Genomic DNA, 24028 nt, shown 5'->3' with positions numbered 1-24028 from the left:
TTTGTGCGCTTGTCGGACTCACACTGTCAAATGGATTCCCGGCCAATCGAAGTGGCTCTTCTCATACCCTTGGCACAGGTGAGGCGCCCAGTCTACATGGATGACAACGGACTCGCTGGAGTCCATGCAGGAGCTCGACATGCGCAAAGTACGTTTATAAGGAACTGCAAGAATGTAAAGTTACCCCCTGCACACACACACGCACACACACACACACACACACACACACACACACACACACACACACACACACACACACACACACACACACACTCAAATTGTGCTGCAGTACAGGAAGAAAAATGATAATAATCTCATTGATTTCCACAATGAGTCAAGGGATTGATCCATGCTGGCCTTGCGTTTTGGCACAAGGAACAAAGACAACATGAATACAATTATTTATCTTGGTTCCTCTTATTACTGTTTCACTTTGTTCTTTTTGCTGTTCATCAAAGAACTTGCAAGAACTGCTTGGAATTTTGTAATATTATTGTTCATATTATTTATACTTTATTGTTTGTAAAATGTCTTGCCTTTAGTTTTACTCTATCCTGTTTGGCTCATTCATCCTATTTGCAAAATGTTATCAAGTGAAATTATAATAATTGTTAAATGTATTGTTTTTTAAAATTTTATTCAGAAATAAATTGACATTACCACGAATAGCAGAACAAAAGTTCAAAAAATCGGTACCGCAGAGTACCGGTATCAGTTCTCAATTACCGAGTATCGAAACCGAAACAGTTCAACTGTGAAAAGTGCCCATCCCAAATTAGCACCCACATCGCATATCACATGTTTTTCCAATATAGTGCAGCCCGAATACATACTGTACATACTGATTGCACACCAGAAAATAGGGACTGGTAGCTGAAAACCCATCCTCTATAGGCATAGAGTAAACTCTTTGAATCAGTCATGACATTTATACATCCAAAAATGCTTGTACTTGCAAATTAATTCAGTCAAAATGTGCCAAGACCTCTCAAAGGACAGCTTTAAGGCTGCTTTTCTGACATGGCACAAATGGGTTGGAGGAGGGAGGGTGTGTGTGTGTGTGTGTGGCCTACCGCAAAAACAGAAAGCTCAGCGCTCATTTCATCCCAATGATCCAGTAACAGTCCAGTGGAAATAAATGTAATCACTGCATTTTGTCATCCTCCGCGATATCATTTCGCCATATTACATTTCACTCCAAACATCCTCTAAGGCCAGCGTCAGAATCTCATTTGATCGTATTTACATTCGCTCCGGCTTCAAACCGCAGAGACACTAAAAAGCAATTACGACTTCAAGTTGTCGTCTGCCAAAGTGAGCCACACAAGACGTCCTTGCAAAACTGCAGTGGCTTCCTACTCGGGATGTGGGTGACATTTAAGCCCTTGTCTCTTCCTATGAGCATGGTTTGGTACATTTAGAAGCAAAGACCTGATGATGACAAACATGGCCTGTAAAAGAGGCAATTGACCAGTGACCATCCCAACAAATAACATTTAACAAACTTGACTATCAAGTTTCCTTAAATCCACACATCGTTGTTAAATGCCAACTAGTAAATTATAGCATACTGTAAAATTACGCGCGCACACACACACACACACACACACACACACACACACACACACACACACACGCACAAAAAAAAGCAAAATAGTCATGCAAAGTGGAATCTTGAATCTATTCAAAGAACAAATGGTACCCATTGACAGGAAATATTATAGTCTATTAAATCTTGACGGGGAAATAGTCTTTATACATAAAGGCATTATTCAGATCATTTCAACTCTAATGACGCCATACTATAGTACATATATATAATTCATAATTAATTTATAAAAATTTGTTCATGAATGTGTAACACGGTCATTCATTTTGGGTTACGTGATTACAAAGTTCAATAAAAATCCCACCGGTACACATGCACGGTGTAATGTGATTCAGAAAGGAATAATAGACAGTAGAAGACCTGTATGGAATTGGAAACATTTTGACAGTTTTTCGTCCGACAGATAAGTGCATGTTTTTACTGACCTGATTGTTGACATTGCATTGCTCTTTCTCCAGTAGGTGATTCATTTCATGTCGTGACATTTACTTTAAAACTGCCCCCACACCTGCCACGACAGCATGTGAAATATGCATTTAATTGATTGCATCAAATTGCAATTATGTGGCTCCTTTGTTTAGGGTTTGGCAGAATTGAACGACACAACACAAACAAAAACAACCAATTCATTTACATTTACTTAAGCAATTAAAACAATGTGTAGCCATCATTATCAATAAGTGAATTCTAATTAAAAAAAAAAATTACATTGATTTTGGGAAACACATTTTATCACATTTCCAACCAAGCATAAAAAGCCAGAGAGTACTTCCCACATAAAACTCCTGAAGGGACAGATGCAGCAGTGGATTAGCGAGATTGGCACACTTGCTTTAAGCCGTTATTTAAATTTCCCGTAGTTGGTGCTGCATTCAAAAGGCATCTAAAGCAATTACACGTTTTGGTTTTTTTTCCAGTTGGATAATTTTCAGTCTGCAGGAAGACAAACCTTGAAACCTTGAAACACTAATTATCACCAGATGGCAGTAAACAAGAATCACATTTAAACGTGGACAATCATGCTTAAGAAAGTTCACAGAGAGATTGTTTTCTCCACACATTAAAATCTTACTGATGTCGTTGTTATAATCTGAATAAAGAGTCCAATGTTTTAATTTCTCGGCAGCACAAACAGCCCCTCCCCCACACCCCAATAAAGGCTGCTTACAGTCAGTGAAGCAGTGTTTTACTGTATGTAGCACTTGATGTGTCTTAAGCAGACACAGTTCATGGGGATTATAAGGAATGACATGGATTTTGTACTTTAATTTCATGTAATCCGTTTGAGTTCTTATCCTGTATTTTGGCGCAAGATTTATTACTCATGCCTTTCAGTGTTTTTCCAGCCGTCCCCTTACTGCTCCAGACAGAACGGAAATACAGTACAGATTAATTCGCGATGCCAATGAAGTGCAACACATATGTCGCGAAATGTTTTTTCGTCTTCAATTACCATTCGACTTCCCGTAAAGCCCAGAGGGCTACTCATTACTGAGGCACTTGCAGTGCTGATGAATGACTTCAATTTATCCTCCGCAATGTGCACATACAGGATCAGTCCATTGAGCAAAAGAACCTCACCGTGGATGCCACTGTTTCACTGTAGGTTTGCATTTCTTACATCCCAGCACATTTTCGGGTGCATAACCACCAGAGGTGCAAATATTGTTTGTTCTTTTCACTGGCATTAGTTGACAGCTCTGATCAATGATTTGGCTTTGCTCATGCCCAATTCAAAATGCATCATAATGGAAGACATAATGCAGCAATGCTATTCATCATGCAGAAACATTTTTTTTTTATTTGTGTAAAAGGAATTTTCCGAAGGTTGAAGCTTCTCTCCGTAATGCTGGTAGAGAGTACCCCTGACCTGTATGTGAGTGATGTTAAAAGCATTTTAGTGTAGGGAGGTGATTTTTTTACTTTGCAGGGGCTCTTTGGCTTGCAGCCCCAATATGGATTTCACATGCCCAGAGAAGAGTCTTGTGAGAAAAGCTTTCACTCGATATGCGTCCCTCTGGTGAGAACACAATATTAAACTGCAACCCTTATACACCAAAAAACGTTCTTGTCGCTTACGCCTTCAAATGCGACCCTAATTCTATTTTTGTCAAGTTTGAACCACCGCCAGGCAAGATGCCACGAGAGATGTCGCCATATCACGCAGGACTTCGGCTTACCTCAGACTTCAGTTCAGTGAACATCAAAGGACTAACTGCGCCCATTTGGGTTTGTAGCATTTTGAGACACCTTTTCCAAATGAAGGAACAGCTTCAAAAAGAGCTGTTGCAGGAAAAATGTGCGGGGAAGAAAATACTGTACCCTGACTGTTGCAGGAAAGATGCAGAAGCACAATGAACAGCAGAAGCCAGCAGCATCATATTAAGCATTGTTCACTGCTATTATGACTGTTAAGAATGTTGAAATGGTACCTTAAGAGGTCTCTGCAATTCACCCTTTCATGCACCCTGTAACCTGATAACATGATAAGCTGTCCACTGTAGTTACCGCTGTCCCTGAAAGGGTTGGATACTGGTTTTAGGATGATGACAATTTGACCATGAAACGGTTAAATGACTTAAAAATCCAGAAACAAAAATCACCAACGCCCTGGAATATTCCATTGTTCAGGACTGTGTATTTAGCCCAACGCTTATTTTTGTCGAAGCAATGACCAAAGAGTATTAATCGTCTTTTTTTTTTTTTTTTTTTTTTTTTTTAAACCATCATAAACGGTGGGAACATTGACTCAATCAGATACTGGCCAACGTGAGATGTTACTAAACAGGTAGCAGCTCGAAGCCAATGATGCAGTACACGCCAGGTTGTTTCATAGCTGCTATGAATTCTAACTATACTGTAGGCCATTTAAAAAAGCCAAATACAAAAGCAACAGAAGAACCATTTTCCTTGGATGGTGTGTGGGCACAAGCCGTAGCAAATCAGTAAAGAGGCAGTTTTGCCCACAAGGTTGGGATGAGTAAACATCAGTTTCCATAGAAGGAAAAGTAATCCACTGTAGTGCTGACCCCGGAGAACTCGGAGATTGTATCAAAAGCCAAAAGGACTTTCAACAGAGAAATTTTAGAGCATAAAAAGAAAGCAGTGGGAGGACGCCTCGGGCACACGGGGAACTGATGATTTACAGACACTTCCCGCTAAGACAAAGCAACGCGGAATATAATTCAAAAGATATATTAAATGTTGTGCGAGGTTACAAAGAAAGCAGTCAGGAATTACGAGGACATTATGTGTCCGCGAAGCAGTGACATGTTGTGAACGGCCAGAAGGTATTTAGAAAGGAAGCACATGATGGCTTTTTCCATCATTTTCCGCCTAAAAACGTGACAGCTGATAGCTGCAGAGGTTACCTCATTTTCCCCATTCACAACTCTATCTTGAGATATGTGAAGCCCCTCACAGTCGGCGTAAGGTAGCGCCCGATGTCGCTGCTGTGGTGACAGGCTTCAAATAGCTTCTCATATTACCCTTAGTTTCACAGTGGCCGCGACTTTTGAAAGGCTGGTTCTGATTATTTGTCAGGCCAGGTTGATGCTTTCACTGAGTCATGTTATATGAGAGGCACAGCCATTTGAGTGTGAGAACAGACTGTCAAATTCAAAATCGACCATAAAAAAAATAAATAAATAAAGAGAGGCAGTCAAAAAAGGGCATCGATTCAAGGATGGGAGGTTCTTAAAAGATTAAAATCAAAGTGTGATGTGCAGCATTTTAACACATTCATACACCGTAGTCAAATGTGAGAGACAGTAAAACAACTCTGGTGGAAATGAGTGGTGGCCTCTGTCACAGCCCACCGGTGGCAAATTTAGGGTTACGGGTCTCATAAATAGTGTTGCTGGTCTCCTTTCTTTGCAGTTTATCATGGCTTCACTTCGGAATTACCCTCTTGACAGGCTTTAAATTTAAAAGAAATGTTTTAATTCCTGAATCAACAACATGGGTGATTCGTCAATGTTAAAGAGTTAAAGATTGATTTGAGATTTGGCTTTGGGGTAAAGCAGACATTTGACCACCGTCCAATTTGATCACTCTAAAAAGAGACTACACACTCACCAGCGTTATCATCATATAATTCTAAGCAGGTACAAGAAGTTTGACAAGCACTGTACAGGAGCTTTGCCTTTACAAAGTTGAAATGCTTTACCCAACCTGGATAAATCACCAACTAAAAATGATAATTAAAAACAACTGTTACCTACTCACTCACACCTAACACATAATCCCCACCCACTCCCACACACACAAAAAAATTAAGCCCCCATTATTAGTCAGCTGCTGAATTAAATGGAAGTCATTGAAAACGTATTAGAAGTTCGAAATACTTCATAGTAAAAGGCTGTTCTACATGACTGATAACTGTGCTGTGATGGACTCTAAAACTGAGCCTTGTTGTCTCTGTCAACTTTGTGATCCCGCACCCATGGATCACACAAAATGTGCATGGAATGTGCTAAGCACTCATCGACAGGGTTTCAAAATATCTAAAATTGAAAGTGCTGATGCAGAGATTTCTTATACACTGACTTCAGCCAATCAAAAATAATAAAGACTTGATGAACATGACATACAGTGCGTCCTGCTCAGGGAAAGAACAGAGAAGAGTTTGATCTCAAGGTTCTCACATCTGGGCATCTGAGAACAGAACATCAAGTGTTATAATGAGATATGTCCTGTAAAGAACGAGGGGCTTCCCACCTGCGTCTACAAGTAAATCCACACTTGCTTGAAGCCATAACTAAGAATCAACCCTTACATGCGCCCTGTAACCTAATAACATGATAAGCTGTCCACTGTAGTAACCGCCATCCCTGAAAGGATTAAACAAGTTTACCGTGAGTTATTCCGTCACAAAAGCTGTTTTCACTTGTCACTCATGGGCATTAAGGTTCCTCGTGATGAAATGTGGCACACTGCATTTGGTTATCACCGTTGTTTGGAGCCAGATGCACCAGTGAGCTTTCTCATGAGACAAGAGCAGGTCTTTGGGCAGGCGACTCTTACAACAACATCCTACCACTGTTTTCTTAACGTATTTCTTAAGGAAAGCTTTGTAGGCTTCCCAGGCTTCCTTTATTCCTCTTGGATTGAAAATTACAAGCAAAAGCCAAGTGTAGCATTTTGAATCCTTTTCGCCATTGCGAGCAGTAGTTTGCAATTGTTTTGCTTTGCTTGGCAGAAGGGCAGCATCCATCCTACATCATCATACCAGAATGCATTGTTTATGCAGAAACATGGCAGCGTACATGCAAATAAAGTGTCCATAAAATGTATGAATCTGTAAATTTAAAGCAAACCTCTCGCGGAAGGAAAACCCCACAATGCTCATTGAAAAAAATGCACAAAAGTAATAATACAATAAGTGTCACTGAAAACGAGGATTTTCTTTTTTTTTTGGATTCCATCAGAGTTATCTGGGTGTAAATCTTGACTGCCTGTCGTGCCCGTGCTCGTTTTCTCTAGGTACTCCGGTTTCCTTCTGTATATCCAAAACATGCACATTGACTGAATATTTTAAATTGTTCGTAAGTGAATGAGTATGACATGTTTATCTACAGTACCAGTGCTACTTGATTGACTGGCAGCCAGTCCTGGGTGCACCCTACCTCTTGCCCAAAGTCAAGTTCACCTGCTGCAGTGAAACTCCTCTACAACGAAACTTACATGGGCGAAAATACCCCCTATTGTGAAAAAAATCTTCATGCATTATCACCATTCCCACTTTCCTGCCACCCATACAACGAAAAAAAAAGCTGTTGCGTTATACGAGATCTTTTTCTCTGCTCTTGCCTCGCGACGAGATTCATTAAAATGAAGTGTAATCAAACAGCGACCTCTACTGCTTCGTTCGGAAACGGCAACAGCAACCACCACACTGGTTTACACATGTGCAGTAGTGAATTACTGCAGTGAAATACTGAAGTATTTGTTATTGTTAGTTTCAGACGCAGCAAGAACATTGCATTGCTAAAATGGCTAAAAAACGGACCTTTGGATGTCAAGCATCTAAGACAAGAAGAGCTCTGATGCTGGAAGGGTAAAAGTGATCAAAATTAAAGACGGAGGAAGCAAAATAAAAGACATTATCCAAGAAATTGATGGAAGTGAAAGTGAATGCTGATCGTAAATTTCGCCATTTATTTCCCTTTTTTCTTTCTACACTGACTATATGAAGTGTCAAATAAGTGTACGCTCATACTGATGCACTATTGGAATAAAAATAGAGTACACATACGTTTGTGTGCGTGTGTGTGTATATGTGAGTGTGTGTGTGTGTGTGTGTGTGTGTGTGTGTGTGTGTGTGTGTGTGTGTGTGTGTGTTTACATCTGAGATTAAATTTGCTACAGTGAAAAAACCCCTGTTGTGAAAAATTTCTTGCTGCAAACATGATTTCGTTGTAGAGGAGTTTCACTGCAATGTCATGAAGACAAGAGGACAGCAGCAAAAAAAATGTCGGTGATGTGAAGCACTGCATCAGCCTGGTGATTGACGCCGACCGTTAATCTAAAGTAGCCTGAACACAACATCAGGAGAGATTTTTTTAAAACTCAGTTCAGACATCATTTTTATTTTTGCTTTTGTCTCACCGAGTGCCCGAGATACTTTCATTTTTCAAAACATCGACCTGCTTTGAAATTGTGAGTCTGTCGGGTGGGAAAAGTGCAAGTGCAGCAAGGCCAAACATAAAGACAAGGTGACACAGAGCTGCCCGGCTTTCTCATGATTAGTGGAGCTCACTACAGCTAGTCCTGTGCACACAAACACGAAAAGATTTCTTTATTATTGAGCTGAGAAAGGTAAAAGTGAAGACGACAATGCCAACTTCCTTAAAAAAAAAAAAAAAAAAAAAAAAAATTATTCAGTATCACTTTAACAAACCATAATTTCGAGAAACACAAACTAAAATATTTGATGATAAACGAATGACTCGAGAACAACACTCTTTTTTGGGTGGGCTACTGACCTGAATAGCTTTGCTTTCTCACATGTAAATAGTAAACATTGGAAATGATATCGTCAGTCAGTCAGTGCTGTGGTTCCCTTGCTTTGACAGTCTTGCACTCTGTGGAATCCTTTCCTGCTCAATGACTATGTCAGCGTGAATGGTTCTCTGTATCGACTGCATGTGCCTTGCGATTGACTGGAAAAAAAGCCCTCGGCGGATTCGTTTCAGAGACAGCGACAACAGAAAAAAGTGGACGGAAAAAGCAGATGAACGACATTGCTCTGTTGAGCCGAACAACAAACTTGTTGCAAATGATCCATCGCTGGGTGCAATCGGATTACCGTATTTTCCGGATTATATATCGCAGTTTTTTTTCATCGTTCGGCCGGGGATGCGATTTATACTCTGGAGCGATTTCTGTGTGAAATGACTAACACGTTACAGTATATCATTTCACATGTTATTTTCACATTAAATCGCAAGAGGGTGCTATTGGCCTGTGTTGATGCTTTCCACATTGGCGGTAACTAATGAAAACAACTGATGATGACTCTGACGTAAGCAACGTAGCAGAGGAAGGACCGCATCTTCTCCCTGCAGAGTTCTTTAAAAGTGACACAGAGGATGAAGATTTCATTGGACTTAGTGATTTGGAGTGACACTGCTGGTTTGGTAAAATTGTTAGCATGTTCTTTATGCTATAGTTATCTGAATAACTCTTAATATGTTACATGAACATACCAGGCACGTTCTGAGTTCACTGTTTATGCATCATGTAACGTTAGCATATCGTCCACTTATTCAGCCTGTTGTTCTCTAGTTTTGTTTTTATTTGCCTTTCAAGATGACATGTCTGTCCTTGGTGTTGTATTTTATCAAATAGATTACCCCACCCAAAATTATGCATTTTATGGCCGGTGCAACTTATACTCAGGAGCGACTTATAGTCCAGAAAATACGGTACTCGTTACCAAGGAAAGAAGCCGAAGCATAGCAAAAAGATGATAAAGCTTATTCTTGGTCTGAAGAACATAACACATCACGAACCGCACAGGAACAACTAGCCCTGACATCAACCACCTGTCAGTTCAAAGTTCAACCACAATAATAAACTTAGCGTTAATTTAGCCAGTGTCATTCAAAAGTGAGCATGCAGAAGCATCACCCACAAGGGCAGGTTATTCTATATTGGTGAAATAAGCTCCTTTTGCACTCTGCTGCACCTCTGTGCGACAACCGTTGGTCACAAATAGCTCAGGCCAATGACGAACATCCCGCCGCTAGCCAGGCCATGAATGTCTCCACATAGGGCAGAATAGAGCAAGCGGAAACTGGAGCTGGACAGTCCATTCATCACAACTTGTCCTGAAGCACTGTTCTGTCCCAGCGGGTGTGCTCGAGAGCGCCTTGGATGAAGGGAAGACATGTTTGAACAGCTACCCCAAGGCCATGAGACTGGGTTGAGGAACAGCAGGGAACCATTTGGCTTGGCATACTGTACATCAGGGATGAAAAAAAGTTTTACCAGTGATCTATGTAACAGACAAAAAGCCGGCTCTTAGCGATGCTAAGGCACGTAACAGACACTAAACACACGTGTTTGCTGCTATAGCCTCAATTGCCAAAATGAAGCTGAACAGGGAAAGAGAATTGAGCAAATATGTTGTGGTGTGTTTTTTTTAAACCATATTATACTAAAAGGAGATTCTAAAGAAAAATTCCAGTCATTCAAAAGACCATTTACTTGAGATGGTCTGACACCAATTGCACCCTTGACCGATACATCAAGAAGACATGTTCTTTGATAAAAGAAATTATTAAATTGTCGCTGGCTTGATAAGAGATGGACTCTTCGACTTCTATTAAAAGCAAGTGCGGACCGAGATTCTATCAAATAGACTGAACAAAGTGAACTGCATAAGTGTGTGGTTACTTTCTATGCTCAGTACCTGATGGCATCCTTTCTCACATGCCTTATGGCAGTGAGACAGCGGGGGGAGGGGTGGGGGGTTACGGGGTTTCCGATGATAAACTGGCCTAATAAAATACAGCATCTGGTGCATTTGTCTGTAACCACGGATATGAAGCGGTACAAGCTTGTGCAATCATGCAGTGCCCCCATTTGATCCAGAGAAAAGGCTAAATTACTGTGGGAAAACACATATTAGCATTGCTTTTCACCAAAGACTGTTTTGCTTGTGTTGTTGCTTCAGAGTAACAGCACCCCTGAGAATTCAGTGTTATTAATTAGCAGAAAAGCATAATCTCAAGCACAGGATCTAATTTTCACAGAAATGTTCCTTTTAAGGGAAAGAATATTCAAGTACTGGTCAATCTACTATGGAAAATAGAAGAAAAAAACATACCTCTGTTTGCATTTACAATTAAACTGCTCTTCTGAATTATACCGCATCAACGCCAAACTATTTTGTTGATTTTCTCAAAACGTTGGGTGAGTAGGACAGCAGTCCACAATAAACTATCACGTTGTGCTGTGGGACTGGATTGTGAATGGAGGAATCGTTTTGCCTATTACCTCTGCCAAGCACCAAAGTGCAGCTTGCTATTTGTGCTTCTCACGGTTTGCTGGTTAATTTGCTTACTTACAAAACCAGGTGATGCAGAAGAACCCCTTAAATTTGAGCAAGAATCATAATTATGAATATGAAATTTGCATTTGGGAAAACTGGTGAACTGACCAATCAGATCCAGCAGATAGAGCTGCATTTTGCGGACTTGTAGAACACTCCGGCCTTGTAAATACCTTTTTCAATCAAACAAGTCCGACATATTGTGCGGGTGTGTGCTCCATTGAATTATAGTGTAGTGATGTATGCAAAAAAGGCAATCCATGAAGATGGAAGGCATTACTTCCACCTAAAGACACAGGCGTTTGGCCTTTAGTTCAGGTCAGGACTTTTTGAAGGCAAAATAAATACATAAAAGAACATTCTTCAGTTGCTAAGTCAAGCAACCCAACAGAATACGGTTCTCGTTTAATGGAAACAAAAGTAAACGCAACAAAAGGCACAAATACATCGCACATTTATGTTGAGAACAGACTTCCATGCTCTACTGATTACTGTTTGAGTGTCAGTGTCTTAATTTCATTTAGGAAATATGTTTAAGTGTAATATGAGTGCAGAAAATCAGTGGCCATAGATTTGTTCAGTGTGGCGGGTTGGTTCCAACATGTGACATGTCTGATATTCAATCTTGAGCAGTTTTCAGTTGATCAGTGAGCAAACCAGTTATGTTCAACCTTGATGAAATGAAACTCCAAACAGATGTGGGAAAATGCAGTGTGGTTAGATTAAATCAAAAGTGGACTTTATGACTACAATTGCAAAAAGAATGTCAGATGCAAACACACCATTCATCCCAAAAATTTCGCATCATCATGCTTTTGGTCTGTTTTTCTTCAGATGGAACTGGGGCCTTAGTCAAGGTAAAGGGAATTATGAACACTTCTGAATAGCAGTCAGTGTTTGCACACGACCTTTAGACTTTTTCCAGAAAGAAAGAAAAAGGAAAGAAAAAAAAACCTTGACTCAAACAAATGAATTTCATTTTGTGTTATTCGGTGGCACTTTAAATGATGGCAAGTGTTTTCTGACTCCCATTTAAGTTTGAATGTGATGGGTTCATTAACATCCTAGTCCACACTCGAGCAATATTATTTCCACCGATCCATCCATTTTCTAATCAACCTATCCTCACAAGGGCCGTGGGCGTCCTGGAGCCTATCCTAGCTGTCTTCGGGCAGTATGTGAGGACCACCCTGAACTGGTTGCCATCCAATTGCAGGTCACACATTAGACCCCTAGTGTCAAAGTCAAGGCGCCGGGGCCAGATCCGGCCCGCCACATCATTTTATGTGGCCCGTGAAGGCAAATCATATGTGTCAACTTCCATGACCCTTGCTTCAATATGTACCCAAATCTCAAATTGTCATATGTAATAAATAATTGTGACATTTTGCAATAACTTTATGACCCGGTTTACACTCACATGAACAATAATCAAACAAATACTTGACTGATTTCAAAACTAGTTAGCCATTGGGTTTTTTTGTGTCCAAGTAATAATACGATGTGCTGATTAAAGATTTTTTCGGTTTCACTGTCGTAACAACCCTCCGAGGGAAGACATAATTCTAATGTGGCCCGCGACAAAAATGAGTTTGACACCCTTGCATTAGATGAACTACCATTCACACTCACAATCACACCCACAGTCAATTTAGAGTGTTCCATTAACCAGCAATGCATGTTTTTGGAATATGCGAGCAAATCGGACTACCCAGAGAAAACCCACGCAGGCATGGCGAGAACATGCAAACTCCACACAGGAAGGCCAGAGTCGGAATTGAATCCTGCACCTCTGCACTGTGAGGCCAACGTGCTAACCAGTCGACCATCGTGCTGCCCTGTGTTATTTCAGTTGTTTATGTTTTGGTGCACGACTGGTTAGCAAAGAGGTCCACGGTTCGAATACAGGCTCCATTCAGATCAATTTGACATCTATTCTTTAAGTATGCAATTAATATTGAAAAAAAATTTTAAAAACGGAGCTGAGTTACTTGTAATCCGGTTAGTCGACTAACAGCGACTGCAACTGCTGACTGGTCGACTAGCAACCAGATGTTATTTTTTGTTTTATCCACCGTTGGTGGCCACATGGCCAGAAGACCTGAATGATGCCCAGGTCTGAGTGTTGACGACAATGCAACTCGTAGGTCTTGAGATGTAAAGGCTAAATCGTTACCATCGCAAAGATAAGCCCAGGCTCCAAATGACAACAAGCCCACATCACAACTAGATCAAGATGAAAGAGGGCTTTATTTTTATTACCATCATTACTACTGAATATCATTTCTGAATGGATGACCATTTCGTTTAATTTACATGTAAATCTGGGCACTGAGCTGCAAGCATTGTCACAAATGGTAGCCTGATGATTATCATTCATTCTGCCCACAGTGTGGACATCATAGCAACCCCATCACTTTGTATTTCTCTATGATGGGGAATAATTGATCACCTCAGAACTTTGTCTGTCTCTATTAAAGCTCAACTCACCAAAAACACCTTTTTTGTCCACTGCCATTTCAAGATGAAGAAAAAAGAAGCAACAGCTACAATGTGTTGTATGCCAAACAGATCATCACAGAGTATTCACACGGCCATGTGGCGTCGATTGCTGAATTAAGACCTGACACAGTCCTGATTTTTTTTTTTTTCGCCAAATCCTGTTATGAAAGTGAAAAGGCCCACTAATTTCACGAGGCAAATGTTTTCATCTCAATATGCGGTTCCTGCTAGTATAACATATTTGCAATGCATTACTGCCAGTTCCTAGTGATTTGAATAATCCTTCATCAAATATGAACTCTACCTATCGCCCCCTACCTAATTGTTTTTCTGACTGTGTACACAGTACAAAGCTTTGACTAAATCAAACATGCACAAACCAACATTCAACTCCCAAATAAATCTACCTGCAAACAATCAAATCGTTTGACCTGTTTCTGCTGCCTTTATCTCGCCAAAATTGCACAAAGCCATTAAAAAGCCTGTCCATGTTTAGTCGTGTTACAGAGGAGGAGCCCCATTTCTAACGCATTCCATGCAAACAACACCATTGATCTTGAAGAGCTCACATCTCACCCAAGTGCAGGCGAGCCTTGCAAGTCCCATTACTGGCAAGCTGCTGTGTCCTGTTCTTTGCGAGGAAAATGCGCTTGTGACGCGCTTGTTGTTACGAAGAGGAGATACGGTATGAATGTATTATCGCGAAAAATTGTACTATTGTTCTTTTTTTGTAAGCCACTGATATTGTGAGGATGATATAGCAAAAATATTTTAAGTACATCCTTTTGAAGTGCATTTAAGTGCACTTCTGACTAAATTGAGAGTAGACAAGCTCGTTATTTTGGTACAGTATTTATAATTTTTTCTGCTTTTGTTTGCTAGTTACCCGTGAGATTTGTGCAATGAAAACTCGGTACTTTGGTTGCAACACAGGTTGTTACCCAACTGTTCAAATAAATACTCATATATACAAAATCCCAAATAAATAAATCCTATATAATGCACAAATCCTGACGTCTTTGAATAAAAGTAGAGTAGGCGCCAGCACTGAAGAGATGCAGACTCGTTTTGCTGTTCTCACAGTCAATGCGGGCACTCGAAATGGATACCCGGCATCGGCCGGACGCCAATCTCTTCCAGTTCCTGGTAGGCGTAACGAATGTTTGCATAAACAAGCAAAGAAATACAACACAAAAAGATCACCTAAGAGGTTTGTGAGCCGATGCACATGTTGACGCCGGCTAGCATTAATGCTACGTGGTCATTCTCAGAACTATTTTATACTGGTGCAGCTCATTTAAAATAAGAAAAAATGACTGTGTGCCTATGAACCGAAGGTATATATACACACACACACACACACACACACACACACACACACACACACACACACACATGAACCAAATTGTTTGAATGGGTCTCAAAATCCATTCCACCCTTTGTGTTTTTGTGTGCATGTGAATGAGTGGCAACTCAGACAGCAGCAGGCTGGCTGATTGACAGACACGGCAATGAAGCAGCACGAGTGAATGTTGCTGACGTTTGGAAACAAAGACGCATGTACAGTAAATGACCATTCATCGAGCCTAGAAAAAAAAAATATTGTGTCCATTTTGAGCAATACAGTAAGTCCATCAAGTTAATATTGTGACAGGTCGACACACCCCTAATGAACATTATCAATCAATCATGTTTGATATAATATATAAAGCCTGTGGTCAAAAACAGAAAATTGTATTTCCCCAGCCTGAATTGTTCTGCCACAAATTTGGCCGTATTTAATTTAACACGAGCAGGTAAGAACAAATCAAAAAGAGTGTGATATGTACAGCAGGATTAAGGTTGTGCTCGACATAAGACTTTTTTTCCAAGCTGTCCTCATGTCTCTCTTAGGTTTGACTGGCGGTGAAGTGATTGGGTAGTAAATAAAAGGGGGAATAGGAACATATATTTTTTTTTTTTTTTTAATCACTCGCAGAGTTCTCTGGGGAGGGGGGGCAGCGGCAACCATGAATGTCCAACACGCGAAGCCTAATTATTCACAGGAAGTGAAAAAATAGGTCTAGTTTTGTCCATTCATAATAAATGTTGCTTCAAAAAAAAAAAGACATTCAGACTGTGTTGACATTGTTAAAGCTCTTTCGGATTACGTGCGATTTAATGCTACAGGGGTGAAAATACTGCTTTATTTTCTCTGTCGTATACTGCGGTTCTGTCTGAATACCAATAGCTCCAAGTTGCCTTTTTATATGCATTTCCCTCTCCTTTTTATGGACGATGATTTCAGTATCTGTTCTATTTGAGCCGTTATGTTTAAGGCTGCTATTGATTTTCATACTGGGCGCAAGTAAGACATTCTCAGCAGCACCACTGCGTTGGGCTCATATTTCCTTCACCATTCACCGGTGACATAAAATGCTTTAATGACTGTAGTGATACGGAGTCGTGATAGCGTGATGATAAATGATCAACTCTGCTGCAGCTAGATGACTGCCTGCCGAAAGTTGCGTCCTGCAGTTTCAACAAATTAAAACATCAAACTGGGACACATAAAGGCCATCAAGGCAGTCCGAGTTTTGGATTAGTGTTGGGGTAACCAACCTGCAGTCTTCACGACGTATTTCAAGATCATAATGTAGAATCCTGGATTACTAATAAGTAACTGATTGACCCGTTTTAATCCCCAAAGGTATAAAAGTAATATTCTTTTGACCCCAGGTCTGCTTTGTGCTCGTATGATTCATGCATCATTAGAATTTCAGAGAAAACGTTCTGTGTATCGGTTAACAAAAGTAATTCAGCATTTGGAAAAGATTAGAAAAAGGAATTAGTCTAACATAGGCTTTAGTACACAAAGTTTAACGAAACTGGGTTATGTACAGAGTGAGGCCATGGTTTTTGCTGAAGACTGAACACATTTGGCTTTGACATAAAAAGGTGGCAGAAAGTCGCGCTTCACAAAGCCAAGTATTCTGTGTTTTTGAGGGTCTGGGGAGGCAGCTATGAAGGTTTCATCGCCTGTCAACTGTAGCAATAAACCTTATTTTAAGTAGGGCTGCTGAGTTTCACTTTAATTGGAAGTAGGCTATTCATCTTTTGTCACATCATTTGGCCTTTTCCCTTTTCCAAAGAAGCTCTCCACATCTTTTTCCCCCCTCAATTTCTAGCTTGTGGTCTTATATTTTAATACATTAAAACATCATCGGTTGCACCTGGATTTCAAAATCTAAACTTCTTTTTTTGGGAGGCGGGGCGGGTCATTCTCTGTTGCTGCTGCTCTATTGCGTTTAAGTCTGAATTTGTACTTGACCGATCTCAAACTTCCTGATCCTTGTTGTATTTTGGGTCATTTTGACACGCAATTAAGCACCAATAGTTTGATTCCATCTTTCTTGAAAACGGCAGACAAAATGTTTTATGTAGACTTCTGAGTTCATTTTGCTCCAAAGATTAGTGATCCCTCCCAGAAGGAGCCATGCAAGCCCAAGCCGTGACATTACCTCCGCTGACTTTCACAGATCAACTGCGTGAGGAATCGTGAGCACATCCCCTTTTTTGCCTCAAATCTTAAACCTTTCCATCATAAGCGTAAAGGCTAATCTTTGTCTCAGGGTATAAAACCTTGTCGCAGATTACTTGAGACTCGCCTCTGTTCTGTTTCGGTAAATTCCAGTCTGACCTCAGAATTTATCTTACCAGTGCATGATTCGGATCTTCTCATTCTCTGGTTAATCTTCTCGAGCCCACCAATGTTTGAGGGTCATTTACGCCTCTCAAAATCATTACGTTATCAGTGGTTCAAGTTATCTTGGTCTGCCTGTTCGACATCTGTTACTTCGTGCAGCAGTGGTTTATTTCTTTTTCAGGGAATTCCAAATGGTTTTATTGGCTAAGATTTGACATGGTCAATACAACCATTTTGTACAATGGTTCTGATGGATTTTCTATCTTGTCTCTCCTTCACCATTGCTTTGTTTTCCCCGATAGGCAACTCAGTTGTTTTAATTTTTGTTACGCCTCTAACAAGTGTCAATCTGATCTCCACTGGCGAAACCCAAATCTGACACGCAATGTAGAAAATCAGCGCTCTTTATTGTTTGATTTTATATGCAAGAAAAATGGGTGGCTTCTAACATAGTGATTTCTTCAAAATTGCATGTCTGGTCCACGTGTAAATAATCATCAAAATCGAGAAATCTAAACTGTTGACCTCTTCTTACATTCATCTTTTTTCTCAACTGTTTTCACTCAACAGGCATAAAAAAGAAATTGTGAAATGAATCCAATATTTCTGGAGTTATGATTCCAGCTTTTGTCGAATCCCGCTTTGTAACAAACAGGGAGAAAAACCTTGGCAAATTTGCTAAAGCAAACAACCAGCTTTATATTGCCCCACCAAATACCATACAGGGAACCCATGGGTTCCCGATGGGTATCATTGAAAAATATTAATTTTTAATGAAATAATCTTCTCATTCTCACATGAATTCTAGTACATCGATCCTACTTGGAAATGAACCAGTATGCCTGTTGCACAGCCTGCAGCGCAGACAAGGGTGATCGATGGATTTATGATGAAAAAACTCCGGCAGGTAGGTAAGTAAATAAATACCTAAATATATAAATAACCAACAAATTAAAAAAGGGAGAATGAATATGACTGCATTTCAACGCTAAAATGTAGAGGGAAATAGTGTGGGAACTTCACTGCACGGTGTTCGTGACGGCGAACAAGATCAAGAATACTGTAATCTCTGCTGCGCTCCCCGGACACAAAACTCAAAGTGCTACAAGAGCCGGAGAAAAGAGGATGAGCGACAAAATCCACTAGGAAATTTTTGCTGTTAGGCTTCTTTGTAATATTTGCAGAATCCCACGTTTTCGCACTTTTTTGCACGTATGTAATGGTGCGTAACACAGGAATGCCACGAGGATTTTTTTTTCTTCCCAGTCACTTCAAGTGTCCGTGCAAAGTAGCCATCTTCTTACCTTTGGAGATGACAGATGACGTGCAATAAACCAAAAGCAGAAGCCCCGCCGTATAAAGGAGGCGTCCGTTCTTCAGCGAACCCATACCGACGCGTAGTGGTCCACAGTTAGGCGAGACCCGCTGTTGGCAGGACCTCCGCTAACCCTCTTGCCGCCTCCTCCGTGCTGGACCAGTCCAGACACCGCAAGTTCCGTCCGTAATGCCGGCAAGGATAGCGTTCGGAGCTCTGATTGAAGAAAGGTGAGCAGACGCAGGAGAGAGAAAAAGCATCTTCTCTTCTCTTTGGAAGCGTGTTTGTGCGCAGCGGCTCGGCTTGCGCTCAGAGTTCCTCCCCCTAAGCGGGCTTCGCCATCCAGCAGCCCGCCTCACGCGAACCAATGGCAACTGAGTCAGACAGAGAGGAGGAGACCGTACGACAAGTGGACCTAATCAATAATCCATCGCGGCGGGGGGCGGGTGTCGAACGCCTGTTCACAATCGTACACCATTTGGGTAATGTGACTCAGCAATGGCTAATTACTTAAGTCATAATATAAAACAGTATTGGTGTCTTACATTCAACATCAGCACTGCCTCCATAGATTTTTAATATACTTGTTTGCGCAAATTATATTTTTTTTACAAAGAAAAACACCCTGAAACAATCTCATAATTTTAGTTTTTAAATAAAACTAAAGTTGTTCGTGTGGTTTACAATAGTCCCAGCAACCCCCGCCACCCCCGCAACCACCACCACCACCACCACTACCACCACAGACACACACGCGCACACACACGCACACACACACACAAACAGACACACACACGCACACCACACACGCGCACACACGCACACGCACGCACACGCGCACGACACGGAATCCGTGCAAATAAACTTTTTTTAATGTTTATTTTATCATAGTAGCGTTTTTGTATTGTGAAATGCTAATGCTGAGCTGTTTATAACGTAGACATTAAAATGGAAAGAAATAATGAACTGATCTTGTTGGCCTGATAACTAGTCTCTACAACAGCCTATGACAGCATTATTGAAAATAATGTTAACTGCATAGGCCGAAACGCCCCAATGTTGCGTGCAAGCGTTTCACAAGTAAATCTACAAACTTTTTTTGTTTTTTTTGTGTGTGGCATTAAGTAATGTGGCATCCTGTTTCAGTTTGTGTCAGGTTCTGACCAAACCAAACAATGTTTTTGGATTCCAAAAAAATGCATGCTCACACAAAGTGTGATTACAAAAATATGTTTTTGATAAAATCGTACCAGCAAAGTATAAACTGAAATCACTGGTCACAAGGAGCCAGGAAAAAAATGCATGAAACAAAAAGCGCTTGCAAGGTTCAATAGAACACCGAGACAAAAATCAAATAAAAAAATCCAATAACATGAAAACATTGGAAGAGAGAAACTTCTAAAACAAGCACATTGCCTTCCCATCGGTGTAGACAAAAACATTTGACTTTAGCCGCACCCAATTCTTACTTTGTAGACTTATGACTACAGTACATCCATTTCAGACACAGAAGATATTCTGATTTGAATTATGTTCTTGATCTACACAATTTATTTTACCAACCAAGGATGATAGAAGTACACACAAATCAATTTGAAATAAAAATAATAATATTTGTCCATGTTCTATCTCTATGCAGTTGTCTCTTAATTTAAGTTGTTTCCACTTAAGTCAAGTCAACTTTATTGTCAAATATGCTCTATGTGCAACATAGAGCACAAATGAAATTTCTTTCCTCTCAACCACAGGAGAGAGAGGAGCCACAGTCCAAGAATGGTGGAAATGGTGAGTTCGATTTGGAATCATTTATTTGACATATGCTGGTTGTGAAATCAATAGAAATGCCGCGCTCATGTGTGTACAGCGGGAAACGTTGCTGGGCAACGCTTAAACAACAGTTGCCTTACTTGGTTTCTTAACTACGGAGCCATGGAAGCCGACTTCCAGACGGCTTCGAGGAAATTCTGGTCCACCATCCGACGTCTTAGGAGGGGGAAGCAGTGCACCACCAACACTGTGTGTACAGTGGGGATGGGGCGCTGCTGACCTCGACTCGGGACGTTGTGAGTCGGTGGGCAGGGTATTTCGAAGACCTCCTCAACTCCACCACCACGCCTTCCTTGGAAGAAGCAGAGTCTGAGGACTCTGAGGCAGGCTCTCATATCTCTGTGGTTGAAGTCACCGATGTGGTCAAAAGCTCCTCGGTGGCAAGGCTCCAGGGGTGGATGAGATCCGACCGGAGTTCCTCAAGGCTCTGGATGTTGTGGGGCTGTCCTGGCTGACACGCCTCTGCAACATCGCGGGGTCATCGGGGAGAGTGCCTCTGGATTGGCAGACCGGGGTGGTGGTCCCTCTTTTTAAAAAGGGGGACCGGAGGGTGTGTTCCAACTACACAGGGATCACACTCCTCAGCCTCCCTGGTGAAGTCTATTCAGGGGTGCTGAAGAGGAGGGTCCGTCGGGAACTCGAGCCTCAGATTGAGGAGGAGCAGTGTGGTTTCGTCCCCGCCGTGTAACAGTGGACCTGCTCTACACCCTTAGCAGGGTCCTCGAGGGTACGTGAGAACTCGCCCAACCAGTCTACATGTGTTTTGTGGACTTGGAGAAGGCGTTCGACCGTGTCCCTCGGGGAGTTCTGTGGAAGGTGCTTCGGGAGTATGGGGTACCGAACCCCCTGATACGGGCCTATACTGCCGAAGTCGGTGTTTGGGTCGCATTGCCGGCAGTAAGTCGAAATCGTTTCCAATGAGGGTTGGAATCCGCCAAGGCTGCCCTTTGTTGCCGATTCTGTTCATAACTTTTATGGACAGAATTTCTAGGTGCAGCCGAAGCCTTGAGGGGGTCAGTTTTGGTGGCCTCAGTATTACATCTCTGCTTTTTGCAGATGATGTGGTGCTGTTGGCTCCTTCAAGCAGGGCCCTCCAACTCTCACTGCAGTGTTTTGCAGCCGAGTGTGAAGCGGTTGGGATGAAAATCAGCACCTACAAATCTGAAACAATGGTCCTCAGTCGGAAAAGGGTGGCGTGTCGGGGAGGAGATCTTGCCCCAAGTGCAGGAGTTTATGTATCTAGGGGTCTTGTTCACAAGTGAGGGCAGGACGGAGCGAGAGATCGACAGACGGATCGGTGCAGCGTCTGCTGTGATGCGGACTTTGTACCGGTCTGTCGTAGTAAAGAAGGAGCTGAGCCAAAGGGTGAAGCTCTCAATTTACCGGTCAATCTACGTTCCAAACCTCATCTATGGTCACGAGCTTTGGGTCGTGACTGAAAGAACGAGATCCCGGATACAAGCGGCCGAAATGAGTTTCCTCAGCAGGGTGTCCGGGCTCTCCCTTAGAGATAAGGTGAGAAGCTCGGTCATCCGGGAGGGGCTCAGAGTTGAGATGCTTCTCCTCCACATCGAGAGGAGCCAGATGAGGTGGCTTGGGCATCTGATTCTGATGCCTCCTGAACGCCTCCCTGGTGAGGTGTTCCGGGCATGTCCCACCAGGAGGAGACCCCGAGGAAGACCCAGGACACGCTGGAGAGACTATGTCACCCAACTGGCCTGGGAACGCCTCGGGATCCTCCGGGAAGAGCGAGAAGAAGTGGCTGGGCAGAGGGAAATCTGGGATTCTCTCCTAAAGCTGCTGGCCCCGCGACCCGACCCCGGATAAGCAGTGGAAACTGGATGGATGGTTTCTTAACTAACGGAACAGCTCCAAATGTAAATTCAGTCATGAGCACAGTTTGCTGATGAAATTATTTTTTATTATATTTATTAAATACAGAATACAATATCCATGCTCCTGTTATTGGCCTCTTAGATGTGCCGTGCACATCACCGGGGACAATCATGAGGCTATATAACATCTGAATCCATACGCAAGTTAATTTCACATTTACGGTGTGAAATAGATTCCAAATGTCTCTATGGAATTCACATGTCTCAGGAAAACTCCTCAATTTAGGACTTGCAGGCGTCCTTGGAAGTGAATGGGTCACACATCTTTGATGGCTCTGCGACTTTTCACCGGTTACATAGGTAGGTGTGTCAGAAGCCTCGATCGGAGAATGGTCACGCCTTGAAAGTGACTAATAAATGCGCAGAAGGAATTGTCTTATATGTGCGAAAAGGGGAATATGCCTGTTCGACTGTCTCTGCCACAATCACCGTCTAGCAAGTGGGAAGGGACATATTACATTGGGGTCAGCAACTTAAGAGCCATTGAAAGCCATTTCATAAAAGAAACCACGGGAGCCACCAACCCTTTGGACATCTAAAATGAAGATCTATTTTCTTTTCCTTTGTATTTCTGCTGCGGACACCCGTTGAACTGGGTGGCCTGTTCGAAGTGATATGTCAGCATATCCTCCGGATTTGGATGCGGCCATCGTATTGGCCAACAAATCGGCAAATATTATTCATAAAATTGAGTTGGAATGGCATAATACAGAAAAGTGGCAGAATGTAGCTTCGGGAAGTGCTCAGCCTGCGTCTGTTTTAGATGGGAGATGCAAAGTTTTGCCACCCAGGAGGAACTGGATCAACATTCCACAATTACAAGAATAAATTCTCCATACATCTTGTCCAAACTAAAATCCGACCTTTTTTTTCTGCTGACTATAGTGTGTGTGTGTGCGTGTGTGTGTGTGTGTGTGTGTTCAAGGACTGAAACAGAAAATGTCTTGTACTGTATTGGCAACCAAAATGTCATGGAACGTAACAAGAGGAGCATATGATAGTCCAACTTCAAAATGCTGCTTTAGGAATTCATATTTGTGATGTAGTTAATGAACACAGTCAATTTAAAAATAGCTTGCTGTTTTCACTCCAACTTGACAAAGATAGTGTTTGAAGCAAGCAACAGCTTAAATTTGTGAAAAATGCTGCTTCAAGACAAGATTTCATAAAATAACGCTGTTTAGGGTACTGCAACGACAGGGGCCTACATTTTTAAATCTTAATATTCATACTGCTATACACGGTGCTTCTGTAATCATTGATGGAGCAGGCCTATGTTCCACATTTTCTCTGTGATGGATGTTCCTCCGACCTCCGAGGATGTTGGACTCTTACACCGGACTCGATTATCCTCAATGAAGCAGGACCCCCCCCCAATACTGGTACACTGGAGCCACCTAAGGGTGATCCATTCACATTAATGAAAAAGCAGGACTTATTTGTATCAACAAAAAATGGTAAGATAGCTGGATACTTTATTCATCCCGTGAGGAATATTCATCCCAACAGCAGTATTTACAATTACACCTAAAATAGGGGTAAGCAACAAGTGAAAAGAAAACCATGAAATTTTTGCTTACATCCCTTTTCTTCCCATGGAACAACAAATTTTATTTTGCTTCCCTTGTTTCAAAAG

The 24028-nt window shown here is 41.6% G+C and overlaps 1 protein-coding gene across 2 annotated transcripts in view; it reads right to left on the bottom strand.

The window, feature by feature from the left end:
* Positions 1 to 19240, bottom strand: part of unc5db (unc-5 netrin receptor Db) — a 253730-nt gene extending 234490 nt beyond the window's left edge. For both annotated transcript variants that reach the window (XM_019885253.1, XM_019885254.1), the window contains exon 1: positions 18660 to 19240. In XM_019885253.1, coding sequence (XP_019740812.1) covers positions 18660 to 18744 — 85 coding nt within the window. In that variant the 5' untranslated portion in view covers positions 18745 to 19240. The remainder of the gene's footprint in view (positions 1 to 18659) is intronic.
* Positions 19241 to 24028: the final 4788 nt, after the last annotated feature.

The sequence above is a fragment of the Hippocampus comes genome, unplaced genomic scaffold (genome assembly GCF_001891065.2).
Source record: "Hippocampus comes isolate QL1 unplaced genomic scaffold, H_comes_QL1_v1.1 scaffold45, whole genome shotgun sequence".
Taxonomy (NCBI): domain Eukaryota; kingdom Metazoa; phylum Chordata; class Actinopteri; order Syngnathiformes; family Syngnathidae; genus Hippocampus; species Hippocampus comes.
The sequence above is the reverse complement of the archived record's forward strand: the minus strand, read 5'-3'. Positions and strand labels throughout refer to the sequence as shown.